This window comes from Chiloscyllium plagiosum, chromosome 47 (genome assembly GCF_004010195.1).
Source record: "Chiloscyllium plagiosum isolate BGI_BamShark_2017 chromosome 47, ASM401019v2, whole genome shotgun sequence".
Classification (NCBI taxonomy): domain Eukaryota; kingdom Metazoa; phylum Chordata; class Chondrichthyes; order Orectolobiformes; family Hemiscylliidae; genus Chiloscyllium; species Chiloscyllium plagiosum.
In genome coordinates this window covers 8,212,767-8,228,004 of record NC_057756.1, presented here as the reverse complement: position 1 = coordinate 8,228,004, position 15,238 = coordinate 8,212,767, and the positions used below count along the sequence as shown (strand labels likewise).

Below are 15,238 nucleotides of genomic sequence, written 5' to 3'. Positions count from 1 at the left end.
TCCACAGGGATCAGTGCTGGGACTACAAGTGTTTACCGAAGGTATTACTGACTTGGAGGAAAGAAATGGATGTACTGTAGTCAAATTTGCAGATAATAAAAATAGGTGGCAAGCCAAGTTATGAGAGGAATACAGAGATTTATAAAGCAATATTAATAGGTTAAGTGGGTGGGCAAAAAGTTGGCAAATGTTGTGCAACGTGGGAAAATGTGAAGTTGTTCATTTTGGAATGGAAAGTTGCAACACAAAGTTCGGGGTACTTGTGCACAAAACACAGAGCTAGTACAGAGGGAGCAGCAGGTAATCAGGAAGGCGAGTGGAATGTTGGCCTTTATTTCAATGGGTTTGGAGGATAAGATGAAGGAAGTCTCACTGGAACTGTACAAGGTTCTGTTGGGACCTAATCTGGAGTACTGACATCAGCTTTGGTCCCCTTATTTAAGGAAAGATAATTTCATTGGAGGCAGTTCAGAGAAGGTTAACTGGGATAGTCCCCAGAATGGAGAAATTGCCTTATAAGCAAAAGTTAAACATGTTGGGACTGTACTCATTGGAGTTTAGAAAAATGAGAGGTGATTTCATTGAACCATATTGGATTCTGAATGGGTTTGACTGGGTAAATGCTGAGAGAATGTTTCCCCTTCCTGGGAGAGCCCACGACCAGAGGGCATAGTCTCAGAATAAAGGGAAACCAATTTCAAACTGAGATGAGGAGAAATTTCTTCTCTCCAAAGGCTAAGAGTCTTTCGAACTCCTTGCCACAGCAAACTGTGGGGGTAGACTGTTGTGTATATTCAGATGGATTTTTGATCAATCAGGGAATCAAGAGTTATGGAGAAAGGGCAAGAACATGGACATGAGAAATGTGAGATCAGCCATGATCCTATGGAGTGGCAGAGCAGACTTGAGGGGCCGAATGGCCTCCTCCTGTTCCTATTTCTTATGAAAGATAAGCAAAGATTTTGCACTCGAATGAGTTGGAGATGTGGAACTCACTATTTGAAAGATGATCAAGATGGAAACTCTCACCTTCTTTAAAAAAATGTCTGCATATTGGCATATAATTTCTGAAGTCCACTATCTTCCAGGGATATGGACCACTTGCTGGAAAGTGGGATAAGGCTGGGTGCCTGGCTTCCTGACTGGCCTCCTTCTGCATTGCACATCATTTCGTATTATTGAAATATTCAAAATAGGCTGCTGAGGTGGACTGTGGGTAGAGGGGTGGGTGAGGAGCAGTGCTTGTTTGAAGGACTAGAATGGATATGATGGGTTGAATAGCTTTGATTGATGCTGTAATAATTACAGGAATTTCTGATTCTGCCTTCTGGACGAGCACACGTCCCTTTTCCCAGTTCTGTTTATATATTTGTGTACACAAGATCCTGGTCCCACTGGTAGTTTTCATACAGGTTACCTTCTAGGTTTGAATTTGGGTGAAGGTTAGATTTCATTTCTAGCCCCTCGTCATCTTTCCTCTGTAATAGAAAGGGAATTGAGAGGTATAACAATCAGAGTGATCAGTGATTGATATTATTGATTCCAGTAAAAAAAAACACAGTATAAAAATACAACATTTTGCGCCATCAGCAAATTTAGCAACTGTACAATAAGTTCTTATTATTATTTAGATTGTGAATGGTTGAGGCTCCAGCACTGATCCCTGTGGTACTCCACCAGTTCTATCTTGCCAACTTGGAAATGACCCATTTCTCCTTCCTGTCTCTTTCCTGTTTGCTGAGCAACGCTATACATGATAATATATTACTAGCTGCACCAAGAGCACTTTCTACATTTAGTAACTTCTGCTGTATGACCTTGCTAAACACTTTATGGAAATCTAAGTATGCCACATTTATAGTTGTCCTTTTATCCACAAATCTTACAATTTCCTCAGTCATCTCTCTCAGAGTAATCAAGCATGATTTCCCTTTCAAAAACCATGTTGAGGCTGCGTGAAGGCATTAAGTTTTACAATTTTATAACCTTAATCATGGATTTAGCATTTTCCCGTACAACAGCTGAGAAGCTTAACTGGCATTGAGTTTCCAATCTTCTGTTACCTTCCTATCCTGAGCAGAAAAATGCTATGCAATCCCCAAGAGGGATTTAGGCAAAATTAAAAAAAAATTAAAACCAGTGCTTCAGCTATCTCAGCCGCTGCTGTTTTTCAGACCTGGGCTGTTGTCAGGCCGAGGTGAAAGGAGGTTCAACCTTAGCCCTCTTAACTTCTGTCACTCCTCTGTAGTGCTGTGGTTGATCATATGGGTCTAACATGTGATAACTGAAGCCTTATTTTGTGTGAAGTGGTAAAATGCCACGCAGAAAGATGACATTCCTTTATCTTATCATGTTGGACTCTGCCAATTCGATCACAGAAATGCTGCGATGTATGCCCCCAGACATGGTAAAGAGCTGTTACCTGGTTCACTTTGGCTCGCGTGACAAATGCTTCGATGCATTTCTCCGTTTGCTTTGGCCTCACTGACATCAGCTCAGACTTTGTCGTTGAGTTTGCCTTCTGTGTTTGTTTGATTCCATTTCCTCGTGGCCTGAAGGCACATGTTTTTTTCAAGCAAAATGATAAATGTGGGGAACAATTAAGGGAGAGACCAACACGCTTCTCAATTAGTGTTCAATGATGTTAATACACATTTCTGGAGCAGATGGGAGATGAACCTGGCTAACCTGATTCAAAGGTAAGGGCCCTGTCCTCCTGCCACAGGAGCAGAGGCCTCAAGTACAGTTTTTGATCAATGTGGTCAGGTAGACATCTGAGGTGGGTGGGATTTGAACCCAGATCATCTAGCCTAAAGGGAGGGATATTACCAATGAATGCACCACAGGAGCGGCTTGTTAAGAGATCACCCCATTGCACACACTGAAATGGATGGTGAGTTATCTTAATTTGATCATACTTTAACGATTGTGGATAGTTCATGATCTGAAGTACAGCAGCGGTCCCCCACGTTAAAACTGGACAGCGATTCAGGAAGGTGAGGATGGTCCAGTGCTTTCTGAACAGGGACAATTCAAGAGATTGGAGGAGAAATGACACTTCACACACAATTCAGAGATGATCCATTTCAAGAAGAGGTGCTGGCTGTTTGAAAGGTCTTTCCTTTCAGTCTCTACTGCTCACGCCGCTCCTTCCCCCACTTCCAGGAAATATTTCAGAAGTTTCTGTTGAAGCTACTTCCACTGCCATTTCAGGCAGAACGTCCCAAATCACAACGTCTCACCTTCACTTTTTTATTATTCACACCCAGGATGGGGGCATCACTGGCTGGGCCAGTATTTGTTGCCTGCTCCTAACCCTTGAGAAGATGGCAGTGAGCTGCCTTCTTGAACCACTACAGTCCACGTGCTGGAGGTAGACCCACAGAGCCCTTAATGAGGGAATTCCAGGAGCTTGACCCAGTGACAGTGAAGGAAGCATAATTCCTCCTCCCCCCACCCCCGGAATCTGGATGATGAGTGGCTAGAAGGGGAACTTGCAGGGTCGGTGTTTCCACGTGTCTGCCCTTGTCCTTTCAGATGGAAGTGAAGTGGGCAGGAGATTAGAAGGTGCTGCCTCAGGGGCCTTGTTAGATGTACTTCAGAAGTTCAGTTAGGTACAGACACCTCCCAGATCAGAACAATATTTGGATACATCAAAATTCAAATTTCTACCTTTGACTGTGGTGAGATTTGAACCCAGGTCCCAAGGATGAGGTTACTGGGAAAGGGAGGGGTGTCGGCACTGGAGGAGGTTACAGAAGTAGGAAGGGGAATTGGGGCTGGAGGATGTTACTGAGAGAGGGAGGGGTGTCAGTGCTGGAGGAGGTTACAGATAGAGAAGGGTTTGGGACTGGAGGGGGTTGCAGAAATAGGATGGATGTAGTGGTTGAAGAAGGTTGCAGAGATAGGGAGTGGTGAATGGACTGGAGGATGTTACAGAGATAAGGAGGGATGTAGGGTTTGCAGGAGGTTAGAGAGATAGGGACGGGTGTAGGGTTCAGAGGAGGTTACAGAGATAGGGAGGGATGTAAGTGCTGGAGGGAGTTACAGAGTTAGGGTGTGGTATGGAGGCTGCAGGAGGTTGTAGAGATAGGGAGATGTGTAGGGGCTGGAGGGGGTTACAAGTGTGGGAAGAGGTATATGTCATTCACTTACTTGTCTCTTCTCTTTCTGGCCTTGACAATGAAGTAAATCAGAAGTGGTGAGGTGATGAGCAGAACAGCGCCTCCTGCAGCTACCAGTCCGTATTTCTGTATCAGTTCCCATCTCATTCCCACTGATTGTGAAGGATTGACAAAGAGATAATTGTACTGATCAGATTAAAGTTTTCTGAAGTCCACTGCACAGCTTTCAAAGAATTCCCTTTCCTTTGGCTACTGAGGGGTAATGTGAACCTCACTCAATTTCAATTTTGAGAGTCATTTGACTCTCGAACAGAACAGAGGTGAATGGTGATAGGAGCAGACCCTTCAATCTTTCCAGCCTGTGCCACTAGTCAATACACTATGTCCTGCAGGAAGGGCCCCTAGGGGATTGATATATTCTTGTCTCCACCATCATCACTTGCTGTTTGAGAGCCAGCTACATTCTATTGTGGCCCTCTCAGTTTCTAAATCAACAGATTCAAACATCTCAACATCAACCTGATCAAAGTCATATCATTGTTTGAAGCTGTGTATCAGGTCAACCTTCAGTCGTCGCTCAAGGAAACAATCTCCAGCCTGGTAAATCTTTCTTGATAGTAACAATTTCTCAGTCTGGATTCAAGCTGACACATCTGAGTTTCACCTTCTCCAGTGCCTCTACACCCTCTCCATAAATGTGGAGACAGGAATTGTGTACAGTGCTCCACATGTGGTCAAACAAAGGGAGACTGGAACTGTACACAGTATTCCGAGTATGGGCCGAACAGAGGCATACAAAAGCCATGCGCCATGATCAAAATGTGGTCTGAATAATGCTCTGAAAGTTTAATGTAACTTTCTTACATTTCGATTCTACTTTCAGTTCTATGGCCAGAAATAGAAGTTTATCTTGGGTTTCATTTGTTAAAAATACATACATTCTGCAAGCAGTTATTTTCCAGTCACAGTGAAATTTTTGTTGTAACTGACCATTGTGACATCTTTCTGAAACATGACAGGAACCTCCCTTTGGGAATTGCTGAGTGTGGAGTTACTTATAGTAGGGGAAGAATCTCAGTTGTCAGCACAAATACAGCACAGGACTTAACAACACAGCTTCTGGTCCCTAATAAGCAGCAACTGGTATCTGTCAGTCCACAGAAAGACTCAGTCCTGTGATAGGGAGAAAGTGAGGACTGCAGATGCTGGAGATCAGAGTCGAAAATGTGGCGCTGGAAAAGCACAGCAGGACAGGCAGCATCCAAGGAGCAGGAGAATCACTATTTCGGATATAAACCCTTCATCAGGAATAGGGGGGAGAGGGCTGAGAGATAAATGGGAGGGTGGGAGTGGGGCTGGGGGGAAGGTAGTTGGGAAGATGCAGGTGGGAGGTGACAGTGATAGGTTGGCATCTACATATTGCCTTCACAGCTACCACCCCACAGCGCCACCCTCCTATTTATCTCTCAGCACCCTTCTCCCCATTTCCCCCCACATTCCTGATGAAGGGCTGATGCCTGAAATGTTGATTATCCTGCTCCTCAGATGGTGCCTGACCTGCTATTCTTTTCGAGCGCCACACGTTTTGACTCAATCCTGGAACATCCAGCCTTGACCTCCTTGGCCATGATAGGGGAGCTGGGAAGTAGAGCAGGGAGAGGCTGCTGACACAGCAGAAAGTATCAAGGATGCATGCATTGCTTTAGCCTCTCAGGAAGTCCTAAAGTGTGATGCATTCTCATCACTGACCCTCTGACAGCATGGCATTCCTTCAGCACTGACCCTCCAACAGTGCCGCACACCCTCAGTACTGACCCTTCTATAGTGTTGCACTCCCTCAGTACTGACACTCCTACACTGCAGTGCTCCATCAGCGCTGACCCTCTGACAGTGCCGCACACCCTCAGTACTGACCCTTCTATAGTGTTGCACTCCCTCGGCACTGACCCTCCAACAGTGCCGCACACCCTCAGTACTGACCCTTCTATAGTGTTGCACTCCCTCAGTACTGACACTCCTACACTGCAGTGCTCCATCAGCGCTGACCCTCTGACAGTGCCGCACACCCTCAGTACTGACCCTTCTATAGTGTTGCACTCCCTCAGTACTGACACTCCTACACTGCAGTGCTCCATCAGCGCTGACCCTCTGACAGTGCCGCACACCCTCAGTACTGACCCTTCTATAGTGTTGCACTCCCTCAGTACTGACACTCCTACACTGCAGTGCTCCATCAGCGCTGACCCTCTGACAGTGCCGCACACCCTCAGTACTGACCCTTCTATAGTGTTGCACTCCCTCAGTACTGACACTCCTACACTGCAGTGCTCCATCAGCGCTGACCCTCTGACAGTGCCGCACACCCTCAGTACTGACCCTTCTATAGTGTTGCACTCCCTCAGTACTGACACTCCTACACTGCAGTGCTCCATCAGCGCTGACCCTCTGACAGTGCCGCACACCCTCAGTACTGACCCTTCTATAGTGTTGCACTCCCTCAGTACTGACACTCCTACACTGCAGTGCTCCATCAGCGCTGACCCTCTGACAGTGCCGCACACCCTCAGTACTGACCCTTCTATAGTGTTGCACTCCCTCAGTACTGACACTCCTACACTGCAGTGCTCCATCAGCGCTGACCCTCTGACAGTGCCGCACACCCTCAGTACTGACCCTTCTATAGTGTTGCACTCCCTCAGTACTGACACTCCTACACTGCAGTGCTCCATCAGCGCTGACCCTCTGACAGTGCCGCACACCCTCAGTACTGACCCTTCTATAGTGTTGCACTCCCTCAGTACTGACACTCCTACACTGCAGTGCTCCATCAGCGCTGACCCTCTGACAGTGCCGCACACCCTCAGTACTGACCCTTCTATAGTGTTGCACTCCCTCAGTACTGACACTCCTACACTGCAGTGCTCCATCAGCGCTGACCCTCTGACAGTGCCGCACACCCTCAGTACTGACCCTTCTATAGTGTTGCACTCCCTCAGTACTGACACTCCTACACTGCAGTGCTCCATCAGCGCTGACCCTCTGACAGTGCCGCACACCCTCAGTACTGACCCTTCTATAGTGTTGCACTCCCTCAGTACTGACACTCCTACACTGCAGTGCTCCATCAGCGCTGACCCTCTGACAGTGCCGCACACCCTCAGTACTGACCCTTCTATAGTGTTGCACTCCCTCAGTACTGACACTCCTACACTGCAGTGCTCCATCAGCGCTGACCCTCTGACAGTGCCGCACACCCTCAGTACTGACCCTTCTATAGTGTTGCACTCCCTCAGTACTGACACTCCTACACTGCAGTGCTCCATCAGCGCTGACCCTCTGACAGTGCCGCACACCCTCAGTACTGACCCTTCTATAGTGTTGCACTCCCTCAGTACTGACACTCCTACACTGCAGTGCTCCATCAGCGCTGACCCTCTGACAGTGCCGCACACCCTCAGTACTGACCCTTCTATAGTGTTGCACTCCCTCAGTACTGACACTCCTACACTGCAGTGCTCCATCAGCGCTGACCCTCTGACAGTGCCGCACACCCTCAGTACTGACCCTTCTATAGTGTTGCACTCCCTCAGTACTGACACTCCTACACTGCAGTGCTCCATCAGCGCTGACCCTCTGACAGTGCCGCACACCCTCAGTACTGACCCTTCTATAGTGTTGCACTCCCTCAGTACTGACACTCCTACACTGCAGTGCTCCATCAGCGCTGACCCTCTGACAGTGCCGCACACCCTCAGTACTGACCCTTCTATAGTGTTGCACTCCCTCAGTACTGACACTCCTACACTGCAGTGCTCCATCAGCGCTGACCCTCTGACAGTGCCGCACACCCTCAGTACTGACCCTTCTATAGTGTTGCACTCCCTCAGTACTGACACTCCTACACTGCAGTGCTCCATCAGCGCTGACCCTCTGACAGTGCCGCACACCCTCAGTACTGACCCTTCTATAGTGTTGCACTCCCTCAGTACTGACACTCCTACACTGCAGTGCTCCATCAGCGCTGACCCTCTGACAGTGCCGCACACCCTCAGTACTGACCCTTCTATAGTGTTGCACTCCCTCAGTACTGACACTCCTACACTGCAGTGCTCCATCAGCGCTGACCCTCTGACAGTGCCGCACACCCTCAGTACTGACCCTTCTATAGTGTTGCACTCCCTCAGTACTGACACTCCTACACTGCAGTGCTCCATCAGCGCTGACCCTCTGACAGTGCCGCACACCCTCAGTACTGACCCTTCTATAGTGTTGCACTCCCTCAGTACTGACACTCCTACACTGCAGTGCTCCATCAGCGCTGACCCTCTGACAGTGCCGCACACCCTCAGTACTGACCCTTCTATAGTGTTGCACTCCCTCAGTACTGACACTCCTACACTGCAGTGCTCCATCAGCGCTGACCCTCTGACAGTGCCGCACACCCTCAGTACTGACCCTTCTATAGTGTTGCACTCCCTCAGTACTGACACTCCTACACTGCAGTGCTCCATCAGCGCTGACCCTCTGACAGTGCCGCACACCCTCAGTACTGACCCTTCTATAGTGTTGCACTCCCTCAGTACTGACACTCCTACACTGCAGTGCTCCATCAGCGCTGACCCTCTGACAGTGCCGCACACCCTCAGTACTGACCCTTCTATAGTGTTGCACTCCCTCAGTACTGACACTCCTACACTGCAGTGCTCCATCAGCGCTGACCCTCTGACAGTGCCGCACACCCTCAGTACTGACCCTTCTATAGTGTTGCACTCCCTCAGTACTGACACTCCTACACTGCAGTGCTCCATCAGCGCTGACCCTCTGACAGTGCCGCACACCCTCAGTACTGACCCTTCTATAGTGTTGCACTCCCTCAGTACTGACACTCCTACACTGCAGTGCTCCATCAGCGCTGACCCTCTGACAGTGCCGCACACCCTCAGTACTGACCCTTCTATAGTGTTGCACTCCCTCAGTACTGACACTCCTACACTGCAGTGCTCCATCAGCGCTGACCCTCTGACAGTGCCGCACACCCTCAGTACTGACCCTTCTATAGTGTTGCACTCCCTCAGTACTGACACTCCTACACTGCAGTGCTCCATCAGCGCTGACCCTCTGACAGTGCCGCACACCCTCAGTACTGACCCTTCTATAGTGTTGCACTCCCTCAGTACTGACACTCCTACACTGCAGTGCTCCATCAGCGCTGACCCTCTGACAGTGCCGCACACCCTCAGTACTGACCCTTCTATAGTGTTGCACTCCCTCAGTACTGACACTCCTACACTGCAGTGCTCCATCAGCGCTGACCCTCTGACAGTGCCGCACACCCTCAGTACTGACCCTTCTATAGTGTTGCACTCCCTCAGTACTGACACTCCTACACTGCAGTGCTCCATCAGCGCTGACCCTCTGACAGTGCCGCACACCCTCAGTACTGACCCTTCTATAGTGTTGCACTCCCTCAGTACTGACACTCCTACACTGCAGTGCTCCATCAGCGCTGACCCTCTGACAGTGCCGCACACCCTCAGTACTGACCCTTCTATAGTGTTGCACTCCCTCAGTACTGACACTCCTACACTGCAGTGCTCCATCAGCGCTGACCCTCTGACAGTGCCGCACACCCTCAGTACTGACCCTTCTATAGTGTTGCACTCCCTCAGTACTGACACTCCTACACTGCAGTGCTCCATCAGCGCTGACCCTCTGACAGTGCCGCACACCCTCAGTACTGACCCTTCTATAGTGTTGCACTCCCTCAGTACTGACACTCCTACACTGCAGTGCTCCATCAGCGCTGACCCTCTGACAGTGCCGCACACCCTCAGTACTGACCCTTCTATAGTGTTGCACTCCCTCAGTACTGACACTCCTACACTGCAGTGCTCCATCAGCGCTGACCCTCTGACAGTGCCGCACACCCTCAGTACTGACCCTTCTATAGTGTTGCACTCCCTCAGTACTGACACTCCTACACTGCAGTGCTCCATCAGCGCTGACCCTCTGACAGTGCCGCACACCCTCAGTACTGACCCTTCTATAGTGTTGCACTCCCTCAGTACTGACACTCCTACACTGCAGTGCTCCATCAGCGCTGACCCTCTGACAGTGCCGCACACCCTCAGTACTGACCCTTCTATAGTGTTGCACTCCCTCAGTACTGACACTCCTACACTGCAGTGCTCCATCAGCGCTGACCCTCTGACAGTGCCGCACACCCTCAGTACTGACCCTTCTATAGTGTTGCACTCCCTCAGTACTGACACTCCTACACTGCAGTGCTCCATCAGCGCTGACCCTCTGACAGTGCCGCACACCCTCAGTACTGACCCTTCTATAGTGTTGCACTCCCTCAGTACTGACACTCCTACACTGCAGTGCTCCATCAGCGCTGACCCTCTGACAGTGCCGCACACCCTCAGTACTGACCCTTCTATAGTGTTGCACTCCCTCAGTACTGACACTCCTACACTGCAGTGCTCCATCAGCGCTGACCCTCTGACAGTGCCGCACACCCTCAGTACTGACCCTTCTATAGTGTTGCACTCCCTCAGTACTGACACTCCTACACTGCAGTGCTCCATCAGCGCTGACCCTCTGACAGTGCCGCACACCCTCAGTACTGACCCTTCTATAGTGTTGCACTCCCTCAGTACTGACACTCCTACACTGCAGTGCTCCATCAGCGCTGACCCTCTGACAGTGCCGCACACCCTCAGTACTGACCCTTCTATAGTGTTGCACTCCCTCAGTACTGACACTCCTACACTGCAGTGCTCCATCAGCGCTGACCCTCTGACAGTGCCGCACACCCTCAGTACTGACCCTTCTATAGTGTTGCACTCCCTCAGTACTGACACTCCTACACTGCAGTGCTCCATCAGCGCTGACCCTCTGACAGTGCCGCACACCCTCAGTACTGACCCTTCTATAGTGTTGCACTCCCTCAGTACTGACACTCCTACACTGCAGTGCTCCATCAGCGCTGACCCTCTGACAGTGCCGCACACCCTCAGTACTGACCCTTCTATAGTGTTGCACTCCCTCAGTACTGACACTCCTACACTGCAGTGCTCCATCAGCGCTGACCCTCTGACAGTGCCGCACACCCTCAGTACTGACCCTTCTATAGTGTTGCACTCCCTCAGTACTGACACTCCTACACTGCAGTGCTCCATCAGCGCTGACCCTCTGACAGTGCCGCACACCCTCAGTACTGACCCTTCTATAGTGTTGCACTCCCTCAGTACTGACACTCCTACACTGCAGTGCTCCATCAGCGCTGACCCTCTGACAGTGCCGCACACCCTCAGTACTGACCCTTCTATAGTGTTGCACTCCCTCAGTACTGACACTCCTACACTGCAGTGCTCCATCAGCGCTGACCCTCTGACAGTGCCGCACACCCTCAGTACTGACCCTTCTATAGTGTTGCACTCCCTCAGTACTGACACTCCTACACTGCAGTGCTCCATCAGCGCTGACCCTCTGACAGTGCCGCACACCCTCAGTACTGACCCTTCTATAGTGTTGCACTCCCTCAGTACTGACACTCCTACACTGCAGTGCTCCATCAGCGCTGACCCTCTGACAGTGCCGCACACCCTCAGTACTGACCCTTCTATAGTGTTGCACTCCCTCAGTACTGACACTCCTACACTGCAGTGCTCCATCAGCGCTGACCCTCTGACAGTGCCGCACACCCTCAGTACTGACCCTTCTATAGTGTTGCACTCCCTCAGTACTGACACTCCTACACTGCAGTGCTCCATCAGCGCTGACCCTCTGACAGTGCCGCACACCCTCAGTACTGACCCTTCTATAGTGTTGCACTCCCTCAGTACTGACACTCCTACACTGCAGTGCTCCATCAGCGCTGACCCTCTGACAGTGCCGCACACCCTCAGTACTGACCCTTCTATAGTGTTGCACTCCCTCAGTACTGACACTCCTACACTGCAGTGCTCCATCAGCGCTGACCCTCTGACAGTGCCGCACACCCTCAGTACTGACCCTTCTATAGTGTTGCACTCCCTCAGTACTGACACTCCTACACTGCAGTGCTCCATCAGCGCTGACCCTCTGACAGTGCCGCACACCCTCAGTACTGACCCTTCTATAGTGTTGCACTCCCTCAGTACTGACACTCCTACACTGCAGTGCTCCATCAGCGCTGACCCTCTGACAGTGCCGCACACCCTCAGTACTGACCCTTCTATAGTGTTGCACTCCCTCAGTACTGACACTCCTACACTGCAGTGCTCCATCAGCGCTGACCCTCTGACAGTGCCGCACACCCTCAGTACTGACCCTTCTATAGTGTTGCACTCCCTCAGTACTGACACTCCTACACTGCAGTGCTCCATCAGCGCTGACCCTCTGACAGTGCCGCACACCCTCAGTACTGACCCTTCTATAGTGTTGCACTCCCTCAGTACTGACACTCCTACACTGCAGTGCTCCATCAGCGCTGACCCTCTGACAGTGCCGCACACCCTCAGTACTGACCCTTCTATAGTGTTGCACTCCCTCAGTACTGACACTCCTACACTGCAGTGCTCCATCAGCGCTGACCCTCTGACAGTGCCGCACACCCTCAGTACTGACCCTTCTATAGTGTTGCACTCCCTCAGTACTGACACTCCTACACTGCAGTGCTCCATCAGCGCTGACCCTCTGACAGTGCCGCACACCCTCAGTACTGACCCTTCTATAGTGTTGCACTCCCTCAGTACTGACACTCCTACACTGCAGTGCTCCATCAGCGCTGACCCTCTGACAGTGCCGCACACCCTCAGTACTGACCCTTCTATAGTGTTGCACTCCCTCAGTACTGACACTCCTACACTGCAGTGCTCCATCAGCGCTGACCCTCTGACAGTGCCGCACACCCTCAGTACTGACCCTTCTATAGTGTTGCACTCCCTCAGTACTGACACTCCTACACTGCAGTGCTCCATCAGCGCTGACCCTCTGACAGTGCCGCACACCCTCAGTACTGACCCTTCTATAGTGTTGCACTCCCTCAGTACTGACACTCCTACACTGCAGTGCTCCATCAGCGCTGACCCTCTGACAGTGCCGCACACCCTCAGTACTGACCCTTCTATAGTGTTGCACTCCCTCAGTACTGACACTCCTACACTGCAGTGCTCCATCAGCGCTGACCCTCTGACAGTGCCGCACACCCTCAGTACTGACCCTTCTATAGTGTTGCACTCCCTCAGTACTGACACTCCTACACTGCAGTGCTCCATCAGCGCTGACCCTCTGACAGTGCCGCACACCCTCAGTACTGACCCTTCTATAGTGTTGCACTCCCTCAGTACTGACACTCCTACACTGCAGTGCTCCATCAGCGCTGACCCTCTGACAGTGCCGCACACCCTCAGTACTGACCCTTCTATAGTGTTGCACTCCCTCAGTACTGACACTCCTACACTGCAGTGCTCCATCAGCGCTGACCCTCTGACAGTGCCGCACACCCTCAGTACTGACCCTTCTATAGTGTTGCACTCCCTCAGTACTGACACTCCTACACTGCAGTGCTCCATCAGCGCTGACCCTCTGACAGTGCCGCACACCCTCAGTACTGACCCTTCTATAGTGTTGCACTCCCTCAGTACTGACACTCCTACACTGCAGTGCTCCATCAGCGCTGACCCAGCACACCCTCAATACTGACCCTTCTACACTGCAGCACTCCCTCAGTACTGACCCTCCTACACTGCAGTGCCCCCTCAGCACTGACCCTCTGACAGTGCAGTACTCCCTCAGCACTGACCCTCTGACAGTGCAGTGCTCCCTCAGCACTGACCCTCTGACAGTGCGGCACTCCCTCAGTACTGACCTTTCTACACTGCAGCGCTCCCTCAGCACTGACCCTTTAACAGTGCAGCACACCCTCAGTACTGACCCTCCTACACTGCAGTGCTCCGTCAGCACTGACCCTCCGACAGTGCGGCGCTCCCTCAGCACTGACCCTCCGACAGTGCAGAGCTCCCTTAGCACTGACCCTCCGACAGTGAGACACTCCCTCGACACTGACCCTCCGACAGTGCAGAGCTCCCTCAGCACTGAACCTCCAACAGTGAGGCATTCCCTCAGTGCTGACCCTTCGACAACAGGAGAGAAGCACTGAACATAGTGATTATTATTCACAATTGTTATGATAGGTGGTCATATCCTGGTTGTATAATGGCAAATTTATACTTTTGCAACAGGCCCCACAGTTTTCTCCTTTAGAGCTATAAAATGAAATGGAGTCTAGTTTTGTATAATTGAAACACCAGGAGAGTTTCATAACTTGAAAGTCATGTTCTGCTTATTAATTGAGCTCAGCAGTCCAGTGTTGCTATTTGAAGTGGTGAGAGTTTAAGTTTGAGATTGCACAGTGAGGTAAACAAATTCTGCCTGACAACAGCTGACTGATAGGTTGTGTTCTAAGTGCCATGGCGATTGAGAGGAACATGCAGTGCCTGCAACTGGAAAGCACCCATCTATCCGACTTTCTTTACCTCTTGCAGAGATAACTGCAAAATCTTTATATAAATTGAGAAAAGACCAAGATGTAACCAGCCAAACAGTAAATTAGGGTTTTTACAAATAGGTGAAGGATAAAAGGGTAACTAGGGAAAGAATAGGGCCCCTCAAAGATCAGCAAGGCGGCCTTTGTGTGGAGCCACAGAAAATGGGGGAGATACTAAACAAGTACTTTGCATCAGTATTTACTGTGGAAAAGGATATGGAAGATATATACTGTAGGGAAATAGATGGTGACATCTTGCAAAATGTCCAGATGACAGAGGAGGAAGTGCTGGATGTCTTGAAACGGTTAAAGGTGGATAAATCCCCAGGACCTGATCAGGTGTATCCGAGAACTCTGTGGGAAGCTGGAGAAGTGCTTGCTGGGCCTCTTGCTGAAATATTTGTATCATTGATATCACAGGTGAAGTGCCGGAAGACTGGAGGTTGGCAAACGTGGTGCCACTGTTAAAGAAGGGTGGTAAGGACAAGCCAGGGAACTATAGACCGGTGAGCCTGACCTCTGTGGTGGGCAAGTTGTTGGAGGGAATCCTGAGGGACAGGATGTACATGTATTTGGAAAG

General features: G+C 50.5%; 1 protein-coding gene across 2 annotated transcripts in view; it reads right to left on the bottom strand.

The window, feature by feature from the left end:
* Window positions 1-269: 269 nt before the first annotated feature.
* LOC122544193 (myelin-associated glycoprotein-like) overlaps window positions 270-15,238 on the bottom strand; it is a 57,028-nt gene continuing 42,059 nt past the window's right edge. For both annotated transcript variants that reach the window (XM_043683245.1, XM_043683244.1), the window contains exons 8-10: window positions 4,156-4,276; window positions 2,423-2,552; window positions 270-1,478 (exon numbers count right to left, since the gene is read on the bottom strand). In XM_043683245.1, coding sequence (XP_043539180.1) covers window positions 1,362-1,478; window positions 2,423-2,552; window positions 4,156-4,276 — 368 coding nt within the window. In that variant the 3' untranslated portion in view covers window positions 270-1,361. The remainder of the gene's footprint in view (window positions 1,479-2,422; window positions 2,553-4,155; window positions 4,277-15,238) is intronic.